General features: G+C 46.1%; 1 protein-coding gene across 6 annotated transcripts in view; it reads right to left on the reverse strand.

Moving 5' to 3' along the window:
- Positions 1-10,630: 10,630 nt before the first annotated feature.
- OLFML2B (olfactomedin like 2B) overlaps positions 10,631-14,823 on the reverse strand; it is a 37,160-nt gene continuing 32,967 nt past the window's right edge. For all 6 annotated transcript variants that reach the window (XM_059037717.2, XM_059037698.2, XM_067039930.1 and 3 more), the window contains exons 7-8: positions 12,280-12,456; positions 10,631-11,729 (exon numbers count right to left, since the gene is read on the reverse strand). In XM_059037717.2, the coding sequence (XP_058893700.1) occupies positions 11,128-11,729; positions 12,280-12,456 (779 nt within the window). In that variant the 3' untranslated portion in view covers positions 10,631-11,127. The remainder of the gene's footprint in view (positions 11,730-12,279; positions 12,457-14,823) is intronic.

A 14,823-nucleotide genomic window follows, 5' to 3' on the forward strand; every position in this document is an offset into this window, starting at 1 on the left:
ACCTCCCTCAAGAAATAAGAAAAATAACAAACAACCTAATCTACCACCAGAAAGAATTAGAAAAAAAAATACAAAGCCCAAAGTCAGCAGAAGGAAGGAAATAACAAAGATCAAAAATGAAATAAAACAAAGATAAAAAAAAATAGAAAAGATCAATTAAACCAAGAGATTTTTTGAAAAGATAAACAAATTTGATAAACTGTTAGCCAGGCTCACCAAGAAGAAAAGAGAGGGGACCCAAATAAAATAAGAAATGAAAGAGGGGAAATAACAACTGATACCACAGAGATACAGAAAATCATAAGAGAATACTATGAACAGTTATATGCCAACAAATTGGACAACCTAGAATCAATGGACAAATTTCTAGAAACATACAACCTGCCAATAATGAGTCAAGAAGAAACAGACAACTTAAACAGACTGATCACTAGAAGTGAAACTGAATCTGTAATTTAAAAAAAATCCCAGCCAAAAAAGTCCAGGACTCAACAGCTTCACCAAACATATAAAGAAGAGCTTATACCTATCCTTCTCAAACTATTACAAAAAATTGAAAGAAGGGAACACTCCCAAATTTATTCAGAGGCCACCATTATCCTGGTGGCCAGGGTAAAAACAAAGACACTACAAAAAAGAAAATTAGAGGCCAATATATTTGATGAATATAGATGCAAAAATCCTCAACAAAATATTAGCAAACCAAATACATGAATACATGAAAATGATCATACACCATGATCAAACTGTATTTTTTCCAGGGTCACAAGGATGGTTCAACATTCCTAAATCAACCAATGTGATACACCACATTAACAAAGGAAAAGACAAAAATCATGTGATCATCTCAATAGACACAGAAAAATCATTTGACAAAATTCACATCCATGATAAAAACTTTCATCAAAATGGGTTTAGAGGAAACCTATCTCAATGTAATAAACGCCATTTACCACAAACCCACAGCAGCATAATACTCAACAGTGAAAAGCTGAAAGTCTTCCTGCTAAATTCAGGAACAAGATAAGGGTGCTCACTCTTGCTGCTTTAACACAGTATTGGAAATCCTAGCCACAGTAATCAGAAAAGAAAAAGAAATAAGAGGTATTCATATTGGAAGAGAAGAAGTAAAACTTTCACTATTTGCAGATGACATGATACTTTATATAGAGAACCATAAAGTCTCCACCCCAAAACTATTAGAATAAATGAATTCAGCAAGATTACAGGATACAAGATATCTGTTGCATATCTATACACTAATAATGAAATACCAGAAAGAGAAAGTAAAAAAAAAAAAAAAAAATCCCATTCAAAATCTCATTTAAAAATACAATACCTATGGGACTTCCCTGGTGGCACAGTGGTAAAGAATCCGCCTGTCAATGAAGAGGACACAGGTTTGATACCTGGTCCGGGAAGATCACACATGCTGCGGAGCAACTAAGCCTGTGGGACACAACTACAAAGCCTGCACTCTAGAGCCTGTGAGCCACAACTACTGAGCCCACATGCTGCAACTACTGCATTCCGCACGCCTAGAGCCTGCGTTCTGCAACAAGAGAAGCCTCCGCAATGAGAAGCCCGCGCACCTCAATGAAGAGTAGCCCCTGCTCACTGCAACTAGAGAAAGCATGCACACAGCAATGAAGATGCAACGCAGCCAAAAAAAAAAAAATACCTAGGAATAAATTTAACCAAGGAGGTAGAAGTGCCATACTCTGAAAACTATAAAACATTGATGAAGGAAATTGAAAGTGTTTCAAAGAAATGGAAAGGTATCTCATGCTCTTTTTATTGGAAGATTAATATTATTAATATGACCATAATACCCAAATCAATCTGCAGATTTAATGCAATCTCTATCAAAACACACAGGACATTTATCACAGAACTAGAGCAAATAATACTAAAATTTATATGGACCCACATAAGACCCAGTATGCCAAGCAATCCTGAGGAAAAAGAACAAAGCTGGAGACATAACCCTCTCATACTTCAGACTATACTACAAAGCTACAGTAATCAAGACAGTGTGGTATTGGCACAAAAACAGACACATAGATCAATGGAACAGAATAGAGAGCCCAGAAATAAACCCACATGTCTTTGGTCAATTAATCTATGACAAAGGAGGCAAGGATATATAGTGGAGAAAAGACTATCTCTTCAACAAGTGGTGCTGGGAAAACTGGACAGCTATATGTAAAGCAATGCAATTAGAACAGTCTCTCACACTATATACAAAAATAAACTCTAAATGATTTAAAGACCTAAATGTAAGACTTGAAACCATAAAACTCCTAGAAGAGAACATAGGTGGAATACTCTTTGACATAAATTATAGCAATATTTTCTTGGATCAGTCTTCTAAGGCAAAAGAAATAAAAGCAAAAATAAACAAATGGGGCCTAATTAAACTTAAAAGCTTTTGCACAGCAAAGGAAACCATTGACAAAAGAAAAGACAACCTACAAAATGGGAGAAAATATTTGCAAATGATGCGACTGACAAAGGGTTAATATCTAAAATATACAAACAGCTCATACAACACAATATCAAGAAAACAATTCTATCAAAAAGTGGGCAGGTGATTGAATAGATACTTTTCCAAAGAAGACATACAGATGGCTAAGAGGCACATGAAAAAATGCTCAGCATCGTTAATTATTAGAGAAATGCAAATCAAAACAAAAATGAGATATCACCTCACACTTGTCAGGATGGTTATCATCAAAAAGTCTTCAAATAACCAGTGTTGGAGAGGATATGGAGAAAAGGGAACACTTGTACACTGTTGGTGGGAAAGTAAATTGGTGTAGCCACTATGGAAAACAGTATGGAGGTTCCTTCAAAAACTAAAAATAGAACTACCATATGATCCAGCAGTTCCACTGCTGTGTATATATCTGGAAAAAATGAAAACACTAATTTGAAAAGTTACATTCACCCCAATGTTCATAGCAACACTATTTATAATAGCCAATATATGAAAACATGGAAGCAACCCCAAGTGCCCATCAGCAGACAACTGGATTAAGAAGATATGGTATGTATGTATGCATGTATGTATCTATGTGTATATGCACACGCACGCACACATGCACACGTGCGCGCGCACACACACACACACACACTGGAATATTACTTAGCCATAAAAAGAATGAAATATTGTCATTTGCAGCAACGTAGATTGACCTAGAGAATATCATGCTTAGTGAAATAGGTCAGAGAAAGACAAATACTACATGATACCAATTATATGTGGATGAAAAAAGTAATACAAATGAATGTATGTGCAAAACAGAAACACTCACAGACATAGAAAACTCATGGTTACAAAAGGGAAGAGAGAGGGGAACAAATTAGGGTATGGGATTAACAAACTACTATGTATAAAATAGATAAACAATAGGATATACTATCTAGCACAGGGAATTTTATCCATTATCTTGTAACAACCTATAATGGAATATAATCAGCAAAAATACTGAATCACTATGCTGTACACCTGCAATTAACACATTGTAAATCAACTATACTTCAATTAAAAATAAAAAAGCAAATATTATCCCAAGTTTCCTTCTCTGAAAATCCAAGACTTTTATTGTTGTCCATTAGTGATTTCACAAGAGTGGGGTGGAGGGGAGACTGAGAAAGTCGGCAGTTAGTGGAGGAGGTGGGGAGGATGTTTCTGAAGCAGTGGGCATGCATGGGCAGCCAGGGGAAGCTCTGTGATCAGGAGGGCTGAGGTTCTCACCAACCTACTCAGGATCAAGCCTTCAGAGACTCACCTGTGCTCAGTAAAGACCCAGATCACCATATTTCGTGTTAATTGTATAACTGGTTGAGAAACTGGGCACAATTCGGTGTCTCTTGGTTAAAAGTAAGGAAAGCAACCCACTGTCCTCAATGAGGCCTTGACAATCTGGGATGAGCTGGACATGTCCTGAGCTCAGGGATGACCACTGGGTGAAGACTGGTGGCCCCAGCAGGGATCCTCTCCAAGGGTGTCCAGAAGTCTGCCCTCCTCGAATCTTAACTTCTCTGAGCTTCAGCACAACCATATTCAGACCACCTGGTCTGCTGAGCATTGTACTAAGAGTCTGCAGGCAGGACAACCTTGAGAAAAATAACTCCCTGGATATATACCGCAGGGAAACCTGTGAATCTGGTCAGGTTCCTGTATGTGAAGTCACTAATTTGACCTTGGATTTTGTGCAGTAAAAATGAATTCCTCATTCATTTACTTACTCATTTGCAAGATCTCTAACGAACAGGCATTATGAGCCAGACTCAGTGCTAAGTGTGGTGAAGAGTCCCAGATGAACAGGGAACAGCCTCTGCCCTCCAGCAGAAGGATGCCTCATTGAGCGGACAAGACCTGCTGACAGATGAATGCAATAAAAGACTAATGTAGTTGGGACCATGCACGGTATTCAGGGCTACGGTTGCTCTGGCTGGGGTGTTGGACAAGACTTCCCTTACACTGGACACTGAAGAGAGTCTAAAGGACAAGAAGAGAAGGAGGGTGATGGCTGGGAAGGCATTCTAGGAGAAGGGAACCTGGGAAGTATTATAGGAATTGAAAGTGAGAGCTTTCAGCCGAAGCCCCAGGAGACACTAGATCTCTCATTGCAAAGGAGGGGCAAGACTGCATGATGTATTCACCAAGGAGGTGTCTGGAAACTGGGTAGAGACTTTTAAACTCTTCACCCACATTAAGATTTGTTTTTTTTAAATTGAATTGGATATTTTTAAAGAGAATGTTGGAAGAGGATTCCTTTGGAGAGAGCTTTTCAGAGGCCCATCCCTACCCTCCCTGGGCTTTCCCTCAAGGCTAAGGGAAGAGAGCTTGAAATGGACCAGTTGGGACACTTAATCCATGTTCCTTGTATTTTGGGGGGTCACAGTGGACAAGTGACTGGTTCCCATCTGGGAGACCTAGAGAGGGAAGATGGGCTGCTTAACTACTTTTCAGTAGAGCAAAGATTACTTAGTTGGAGGCCAACCTGCACTCCCAGGCTTGGTCAGAATAAATAATGTGTGAAAATTTTCCGTGGACCAGATGTTGTCATACGTGGGGTCATCTTCAGTTCGATCCAAGTGGCCATTTTAGAGGGACAGAGATTCTATCAGCATGCTGCTGGAGGTATCACTAGAATCCTAGGGGCTGGGGAAGGGGTGGATGACCAGCCAGAATAGAGACGCTTTAGTCCTTGTGAAAACGATAAAGCATCACTATATCGAAAGAGGAAGATGCTCTTCAAAGGACCCACAAAGGTGCCCAAGAGAGTGTTTTAAATGCCTCCCAGCTCTGAGTTGGACCACAATGACTTTACCAGTCAAATCATAATTTTCCTGCCCCGTTTGTTCCCCTCTCTCCCCCCTATTCAACTCTGGACCAAAGTTAGCCACCTGGGAGAGCTGATGACCCCCCACCATCAGCAGGATTCCTGCTTCCAACAGGCCAAAGCAGGGATGTGGCTGAAGTCAAGTCCAAAATTTTGATTATTAAAATTGACTGGATGTTTTGATTACTTGGCTGAATCTGTGTGGATTTATTTAAGGTGGCCATAGGACTTTTTGTTACCTAAGAGTTCCCAGAAACGTCAAAGGGCCTGCCCAGGTTTTCATATGAGAGCAGGAAAAGACAAGGCTCACACACACAAAAAAATGCACAGGGATATTGGTAGGAAAAATAAAGGTGCCTGATGATTACAGCCCTGGAGACACTCTTGTTCAATTTGACAGTTACAGGGACATGATCAAAGCAAGATTCATCTGTCAGCAATGGGCTTGACAGATCTGTGGGAGAGGACCCAGGAGGCAGTAGAACTGGTATGGGGTGTTTGCAGTACACCATCCTGGGGTGGTGAGGCTGAAGAGAGGCTGTAGAAGAAGTAGGGAAAATATGGAAAACACTGAGCACCAAGTTCATAGCATCACCATGCAGTCTTCTTGCCAAAAAAGTTGAACCTGGATCTAATCAAGCCTTCAGAACTAACTTCCAGTTTAAAGGAAAAACAAGGGAGAAAGGAATAAATTAAATGATAGCTGAAGGAAGCAATTAGATAAGTGATAATATCAGAAAGTGATATTCTGCAGAAAACCCAACATGATTTTTTTCAGCAAATCAAAGCATGAAAGAAAGGGGGCAGAACAGGAAGAAACTATTCTAGACTAAAAGATCTAACTGGAATTTAGTTAGGAGTAACGTACCAATATTGGTTTCCTAGTTTTGACAAACAAAGGAAACTGGGTTGAACAGTATTTGGGAACTCTCTGTATTTACTTTGCAACTTTTCTGTAAATCTTAAATTATTCCAACATTTAGAATTTATGAGGGAGAGAGAAAAGAGAAGTAAGATGCAAAACCATAAATTCAATGTGTAGACATTGACTGGTCTGATTCAAAGGTCAAAATGTACAAGACACTTTTGAGACAACCAGGGAAACTGAATGAGAGTTGGGTGTTATCGATTTTAAGAGATCATTGTTAATCTTGTTACATTGAGGTTATGTAGAAAAATGTCCTTCTTTAGAAATATGCCTACTGAAGTAAGTTTGGGTAAAATGTCATGATGTATTTAAAACACTTCAGCAAAAATTTTTAAAAAGCTGAAGCAAATATAATGAAATATTGATAATTATTATATTATTGGTGTTGGGGTTATGGGGGCTCATTATACTTTCCTCTGTATTTTTCTGATTGATTGAAAGTTGTCACAATAAAAACTATTGTGTGCCTATTTTTTGCCTTGTGCTTTAGATGTTATTTCATTAAGTCCCCAAACAGCCATATATGACAGACCCATTACTGAGGGCTCAGAGAAGTTCAGTAGTTTTTCCAAGATCACACAGCCAGAACAGGGAAGAGCCAAGATTTGTCCACAAGTACCCACTGCCTCCCATAGTGTCTCGGGTGGAAGGACAGTATCTTGTGGGGTCAGGGGGAGTTAAGAAAGGAGCCTAAAGCTTATATCCCAGAGACCAGGAGACTATCACGGAACGAGAGGAGGAGCTTGCTTGAGAAATTTAAATAAGGACTTTAGCTAATATTCTTCACTTACTTTTACCTACATTGCCTTGCTTGAATCTTCCATGCACCTACCCTCCTTGTAGGCAGTGTGTGCTCCTTTCCTGAAGTCACATGAAGGCCAAGTTGGGGAGTCAGGACTCGGACCCAATTTCCTCCAGCAGACATCCCTCTTCACTGGGTGGTAGCAAGTGAGAAAAAGGCCTGCACGCCATCACCCAATTGTGTTCAGGTGAGTTAGCATATCGAGCGGCTGCAGAATAAACTTGCTCACTGTCCCAGAGTGCTGGGTTGGTTGTAGGTGTTTTGGCCAGCCTCACCTTGTGCCTGAAGGGACTCTGGGCTGATACGGCTGAGTGGGGCCACTGCAGGGCTTTTGCTTGGTCCTGTCCCCTGCTGTCAGCCTCCAGAGGTCTGCATTCTCAGCCCTGGCTATCTTCTGCTTCTGTCCAAACGTCCCCATATCACACAGGCTTTCTCTCACCTGCCTACACAAAAAGCCACTCCCTCTCTTCCACAGGTGTTTCTCTATATCCTTTCCCTGCTTTGTTTTATTGCCACCTGTCATATCACATATAAATCTATTTCTTTTCTCTCTTCCACTCCAGAATATAAGCCCTCTGAGGTCAGGGACTTTGTCTTGGCCACTCAGGATCCCCAGTGGGGGACTCCATGAATATCTGTTGAATGAACACATGCATACGTGAATAAACGAAGATAAAAAGAATGTAGGATAAATTGTTAGTCTTGTTTTTCTCCACTTTTGAAAATGATACTGTTGGGAAACACTTTAATAGGAAAACAAATGTAAATCTATTTTCCCATCAGTATCAAGTGATTACAATGCCTCAGGTTCGGTGTGAGGTTACAAAGCTCGGAGAAGCCTCAGCAAATCTGAGAGCTGGAAAATCCCCCTTCATTTCACAGGTGAGGAGAAGGCCAGGGAGGGTGGGTACATACCTGGCTGTTGCTCGGTCTCTTCAAGTTTCTGAGAAACTCGTTCTCTAATTCTTCATGTTTCCAAAGTTCAAACCCACGATGAGAAAGCTGCTTGGAGAAGTCCTGGATGTGCTCGGGGAAACTGTTTCCAACCACCCGGCCTCAGGCCTGAGGTCACCCCTTCCACTGCTTCCTCCTTCCAGCGTGTGGGAGGTACCTGGGGAGAGGATCCTCACCTGGCCCGAGTGGGCAGTTAGGCCGTAGGGCAATTAGATCGTCCAGAGAGGCTGCAGCTGGCATCCCCAGAGGCTGTTCTTCATGGCACCCTGGCTCTCCCAGCAGGGGGAGTTTCCTGACTACCTACAGGGGGCGCCAGGAGGAGGCTTTGAAGAGCTAGGGCAGGAAAGCTGACTCTTGGGTTAGCGGCCACGTGAGCTTCCATGTTGGAGCCTCATCCCAGAGTCACCGAGGGGTGGAGGGCAGCCCTCCTTACCTGCTGACCACCTGTCCTGGGATCCACGGATCCAGGCCATGGACGCTTAGGACAGTCACTCCTTTGGCTTAGGCAACACTGCTGCCTGGCCCTTGCTCTGCCCCTCCTGCCTTGAGGCTCCTCAGCCTGGGTTCTGGCTTTTCAGGGCACGCGGCTCATGGCCTGGGACCCTACACCCTCACTTTTGGGGCAGGCCTCCCAGAACTAATTATTTTGCATGACAGCTGGGGCCCTGACCAAGCCCTGACTACTTCCTACTGACCCTGATTGCTTGTTCCTGAGGTCCATTATCGAAGACCACTCGTCCTGGAAACGTGAAGTCTGAGAACTTCCTTTTTTGACATGGCAGGGCAGCCCAACTTTTAGGAGGTTCATGCAGAAACCTGAGGGGTAGGTAGATTGGGAGGCCTTGGTGTCATATGGACAGCAGCAAAGACAGTTAGCTGTAGGTCACGTACAAGTGGGAGAGAGGCACACATCTGGCCCTGGCCTCTGGACCACCCAGCAGTGAGGTCCCAGGTGGGGTGAGTGTGCCCTGGGTGACAAGCCCTGGTCTGGGAATCTGGCAACTGTAAATATATCACTTTACATAGATGGATGGGTGGGTTGGTGGATGAATGACTGGGTAGATGATAGATGGATGGATAGATAGATAAACATTTCCGTAAGTTGCGAGTTCCTCACCAGCAACTCTCCTGCTGGCTTACCCCATTCCCTCGGAGCAGCCCTACCTTGGGCTCAGGCTGACTTTGCTGTGGTCTCCAACTGGGGCCTGACAGAAGGGCCAGGATCTAGGGAGGAAATGCTTTCTCTCTCCTCTGGTCGGGTAAGGCCTCTGGACATGGGCAGCTTTACCACCAACATCATCCACCAAAGCCTTTCTGAACGCTGGACGTACCATCTCCCTGCCTCTAAACCCTGCTGCTGCCTCCAAGCCTGACAGGCACTTGCACTTGCTCAGGAGAATTTGACCCAAACAGCCCCAAGACAAAGTGAAGTCATTGGATATTTGTTATTTGAAGACGCTAGCAGGGTGGGCGTGGAAGCCACACACCATGCAGAGAGGTGTAAACAGCACAAGGATTGACTGGGGAGCGTGGAGGGGCAGAGTGTCTGTGCAGGACTCACCAGGCAGCAGCTGCTCCTTGTGTGGGGGTGGGAGTGGAGAGGGAGGGGACAGTGTGGTGACATGATGTGCTTGTCTTCCCATGGCCTTCTTGGGTTCTCCCTCCATCCATAAACTCAGGAGACGCCCATTCAGGGTTTTTTTTCCACTTTTCTGTCTCCTGTTTCTGTCTTCCTCCACGAAAAGTGGAGGAAAGGGCAAGTTGTGGGCAACAGGCACTGCACAGGGCCAGGCCGTGCATGGGAAGGGACAGCAGGTCTTCCCATTCTGCAAACAGTTCCCTCAGGGCCCTCGTTTCAGAACCAGGCCCTTCTCCTGGAGGGGAAGCTGGGAAGGAAGGCTGGCTGAAGGTGAACGTTCAGGATGAGGCAGAGGAGAGGATTATGGGGAGGGGAAAGATTGATTGATGGATTGTAAGCTTCTTCGTTTTTTTTTTGCGGTACGCGGGCCTCTCACTGTCGTGGCCTCTCCCGCTGCGGAGCACAGGTTCCGGACGCGCAGGCTCAGTGGCCATGGCTCACGGGCCCAGCCGCTCCGCGGCATGTGGGATCCTCCCGGACCAGGGCATGAACCCGTGTCCCCTGCACCGGCAGGCGGACTCTCAACCACCGCGCCACCAGGGAAGCCTGCAAGCTTCTTAAGAAGTATAGGGTCAAGGTCACACTCAGCTTTGTATTTTCAACAGTGCCAACCACCAGGCCACACGGAGGAGGACTAAGGAATGAACAGGTTCCCATATCTTGGTTAATGACTAGAAAAAAGCAGAACAGCGCAAGGAAGGTGGTGTGACAGTGGAAGAGACGGGAAGGGATCAATGCCCCCAAATTAAAGCGAGTGTAGGGGTCAGCTCATTGCAAATCTCTAACACCCCCTTTCCTGCCGCCACAAGGAAGCCCCTCATTAGGAGGGGAGAGGAGATGTCTGGGGCAGCTCAGCATGAGGATATTTCTATGGAACACAGATCTCATCTCCTTCTGTGGGAGGCATCTAACCCTGCCAGTCATATCAGTGCTAAACAGAAACGCAAGGGGGGTGATTTTAAATTTCTTCTTTATTAAAAAAAAAGCATTTTTTTCTGGGTTTTTAAAAAAACTTCTCTAATACATAAGACACTTTTTCCCACCCCTTAGCACTTCTTTCTTGCCTCCTTCACTCCTGCTCCTGGTACCAGCTGCCTGCAAGACCCAGATGAAGAAACCTTCTCAGGTCGAGATGTGGGAGCTGGAGGGGGTTGAGGGTTTGAAGGAAGGTGGTTACTGGTCAAAAGGAGAAGTTCATTGCACAAAAATATAAACCATGGAGGATGAGACCAGCACATAAATGTATGGATTGATCTACAATCCGTATAAAAAAAATAGACCCAAATTGTCATTTTACATTGGCAATATTATACAAAATAATATATATTTTTTAAACAACACACACCCACATACACACACACACATACACACACACACACACACACACACATACACACACACACAAGGTGCCAGTAGCCCCTCTGCACTTCTGCTTCTGGGGACAGGAGTGTCAGTAGGCAAAGATGACATGGTAGGTGACCTGGTGGCCATTGTCCCAGGCGTAGAGCAGGCGGTCCTTGGGGTTGTAGTCTATCTGGGTGGTGTAGGAATACTCATTCTCAAACAGCAGCCTGGGGATGATCTGCGTGTTGGTGTGGGTGTCAAAGGCGTAGGAGATGTTGGCATTGCGCTGGTTGTAGCTGTCCACGGCGTACAGCACCCCACAGATGACGAAGCAGTTGCCGTAGAAGTTCCGCCGGAGCCCCGTGCGCCACGTGGTCTCCTTCTGTGTGCTCAGGTCCACAGCGTTGAGCTTGCTCAGGACGATGACCTCCTGGCTGAAGCCCTCGTCATCCAGGGCCGGGTAGATGAGCCACAGGCCATTCTCATCCACAGCAAAGTCCACGTCCGAGTGGCCCTGCCACCTCCAGGGTGTGGCCTCCTCATAGGCCACGTCATGGAGCATGGCCCAGGCAGCCACATAGCGCTGCTTCAGGTCATACTTGATGATGTTGCGGGTGAAGGCCCGGTTGTAGTAGAAGGCGCCATTGTACACCACGTGGCCCGTGCCGATCCAGCTGTAGGGGAGCTTGTAGGAATTGCTCCAGCGACCTGTGGGCAGTGAGAAGGCAGAAGGCTTGAGGGCAATGGTGCAGAGACAACCTACCAGGCAGGGAGGGGGCAGCCCAGAGAGATGGGACATGCCATTGGCTTGAGGTCTGGAGCCCAAGGTTTGTGTCTTGGTTCTGCCACTTTCTAGGTCTGTATAGCATCCTCATCTGTCATTTAGAAATAATGATTTCCACTCTCCTCACTGAGCTGTTTCCAGGATCCAGAGTGTTAATGTACGTGAGCATGGTTTGTAAACTGTCAAGGGCCATGGGAAAGGGAGGATGTATCACTACTGTTTTCTGGACCAGACTCCAGGTTGTCCCATGTCCCAGGGACTGGGAAGGAGGGGTAGGACTGAGAGGTGAGAGAGCAGAGAATGTGAGGGAGTGTGTAAGAGGGACATCCCACTACCAGAGAAGGTCCTTTTACCATCAGAAGAAGGCATTGCCCTTCTTGTCCATTGTCTCCACCCTAAGAGATCTGGCCATGATTAAAACAGAAGACAGTGGGGAAGGAGGAAACCCCCCTAAGGTGGACCCACATCACGTACCTTGTTTGAAGTTCTCCAGGTTCCGGAACTCTACCAGGGTGTTGCCATAGTAATAATTGGTTACGTAAATCCGCTCATCTTTGGCCAGGGGGTCCTTCATCCAGGCCCCTTCATTCCGCCCGTATGTGTTCTGCGTGGTTGGCCCCGTGATTGTGGAGAGGGTGTCCTTACACCTTCCTGATGGAGGAGAGGTGGATGGAGAGGTTGGAATGACTGAAGAACGCCCCGCCCCTAAAACCCTTGCTGGTTCCACCAACTGGAGTCTGAAACTCCTCGGCAGGCTTCTACTGCCCCGTATAGCCAAGCTGACACCAGACATTTTCTCAGCATCATCCCCTGCTACTCCTCTCATCTCTCCTATATTCTACTCCTATGAAGCCATCTACTCTCACCATCCTGGGCCACTTTCATGCCACCATGCTTTGCTCCTGCTGTCCTCTTACTTCTCAATCCTACAAACTCATCCCTCAAGGATCTAAGCTCCAATGCCCTTTTCTGACACCACATCCTCCTCTGAAAAACCATTCTAGCCTTTTATTGGATTCCATCCTGCTCCCATAGTACTGTGAATGTACGTCTCTTACAGGACATGTCATCTTATGTCTCAACAGTGTTTGTGCATCTCTCTCCTGATTCAAAGCCCACCCCCATCCAGAGCATAAGCCCCAGGGAGCAGGGTCTGTGGCTTTCCTCTTTGTGTCCTCAGTCCTCAGAATACACAGTGTCTGGCAGGCCACAGGCACTGAGCAGATGTTCTGAAACTTAGATGAATACACGGCAGCATGAGATGTGTGACCAGAGGAGAGGACTTTACAGGTATGACCAGGAACGTGAAGCTTCACCAGCCACTGAGCTACCCCAAGGGGCTTGGCCCAGGCCACCAGCAGAGAGCAGCCCTGACTGTGCAGTGTATGTCATGTCCCTGAGGCCCACCTTCTGGGTCCTAGAGAGTTGTCCTCAAGCCTATGCCTCTGTGGGTAGGATGCCAGGGCCCCCTTCTGGGAAATTGGAGGGGCGGGGGACCAAGTTCCCACATAAGGAGCTTACTCTAGCTATAGGAGACTCCTTCAAAGGTCAAGCCTGCTTTAAGGGGACAGGAACTCTGCAATGCCATCCTGAGTGACTCTTTGGAGAGACCTGGTGCCCATGAGAGGCCCTAAAAGACCACTAGAACCATGCTGGGTACTAAATCAAGTTGAAAGCCTGCCTGCATGCTTAATATGCAGTATTGGTATTGAACATGGCCCTGAATGATACTGCAATAACATGTGACTACAGAGAGCCCGTGCTCTTTTTGTCTCTGCAATAGTGGGTCATGAAGGAGATGGGAGGAGGACAATGGAGTGGGCGGCGGGAGAAGCAGATTAATCCAGGCTTTACAACTTCCTCCTCCTCCTCCTGGCAGCTGGGACCAGCAGAATACCCCCCAACTGCCATCAGGACTGGGGCACAGATGGGTAACGGTGATGAGAGTAACTTGTCCCTGACATTCACGTGGAAGCAAAGAGTAAAGGGCTACAGTTCAGATTCAGGGTTCTCTAACTCCAGGCCACGCCCACTTCCAAATTGTTGCAATCTGTTCCATCCGTTCTGCTCCCCCATAGCGGTCTGAGCTGGCAGGACAGGGCAGGCGCTGTGCCCTTGGCCCCGGGCCTGGGGCAGCCAGGCGTCTGAAAGTAGGATAAACATTGTTTCTCAGGCAGGGCCCACAGCTGGGTGCAATTGGCAGGGTTCAGGCATCTCCGTGTGGGGTTTATTAGGTCCTGGTCTGACAGAGAGGAGAGGGTTTTGGCCTCTGTAAGACAAACAACAGAGCCTACCAGCCAAAGCCTCATAAGACAATAAAATAGAAGGCTCTGGCTGAGCCCAGGCAACAGAGGTCTGATGGAAAATATCTCATTCCCTGGTGCTGAGCAGGGCCCTGGCTTGCCAGTGGAGAAGCTTAGTTCACCTTAGAACTAAGGTGAGCCCTAGTGTGCCATCCCCAGGGAGGGGCATTTTTATGTGCCCCCTTCCCCTGGAAAAGCCCAGTGAGGACATCAACTCCCTGTCTGAGAGGCAGCCCCCAACCCATGCCCAGAGCCCTACAAATGGCTGTGCGAGACCAGGGGTTTCTGCCATGGCTATGCCATCTCTCTGCCCAGGTATGGAAACTGCAGATGAGCTCCTGGAAGCCAGGACTCATCTAAGTTTCGATGTACCGTATTGCCCCAGGCAGCCCCCCAAATCCCTGCAGGGTCCTGTCTCAGCACTAAGGCTCTGCAATGAGAGGGGCTTAATGTGAGGCTATAGAATGTGCCCCAGGTTTGCAGACAGAGGCCTGACGTGAGTCTTGGCCCTGCTACTGACTCCAAAGTCTGTGTTTCTTTTAAAAGGTCACAGAGCTTTAACTTCTTCCACTGTAAAACAAGTATAATATATGCCCTACCTACTTGACAAGAGCGCTTGGAGAATGCACTCTGATGATGGTATGGTAGGCTGAGTAATGGCTCCCAAAGGTAACCAGGCCCTGATCCCTGGAACCTGTGAAGGTGACCTTCTATG

The sequence above is a fragment of the Kogia breviceps genome, chromosome 1 (genome assembly GCF_026419965.1).
Source record: "Kogia breviceps isolate mKogBre1 chromosome 1, mKogBre1 haplotype 1, whole genome shotgun sequence".
Taxonomy (NCBI): domain Eukaryota; kingdom Metazoa; phylum Chordata; class Mammalia; order Artiodactyla; family Physeteridae; genus Kogia; species Kogia breviceps.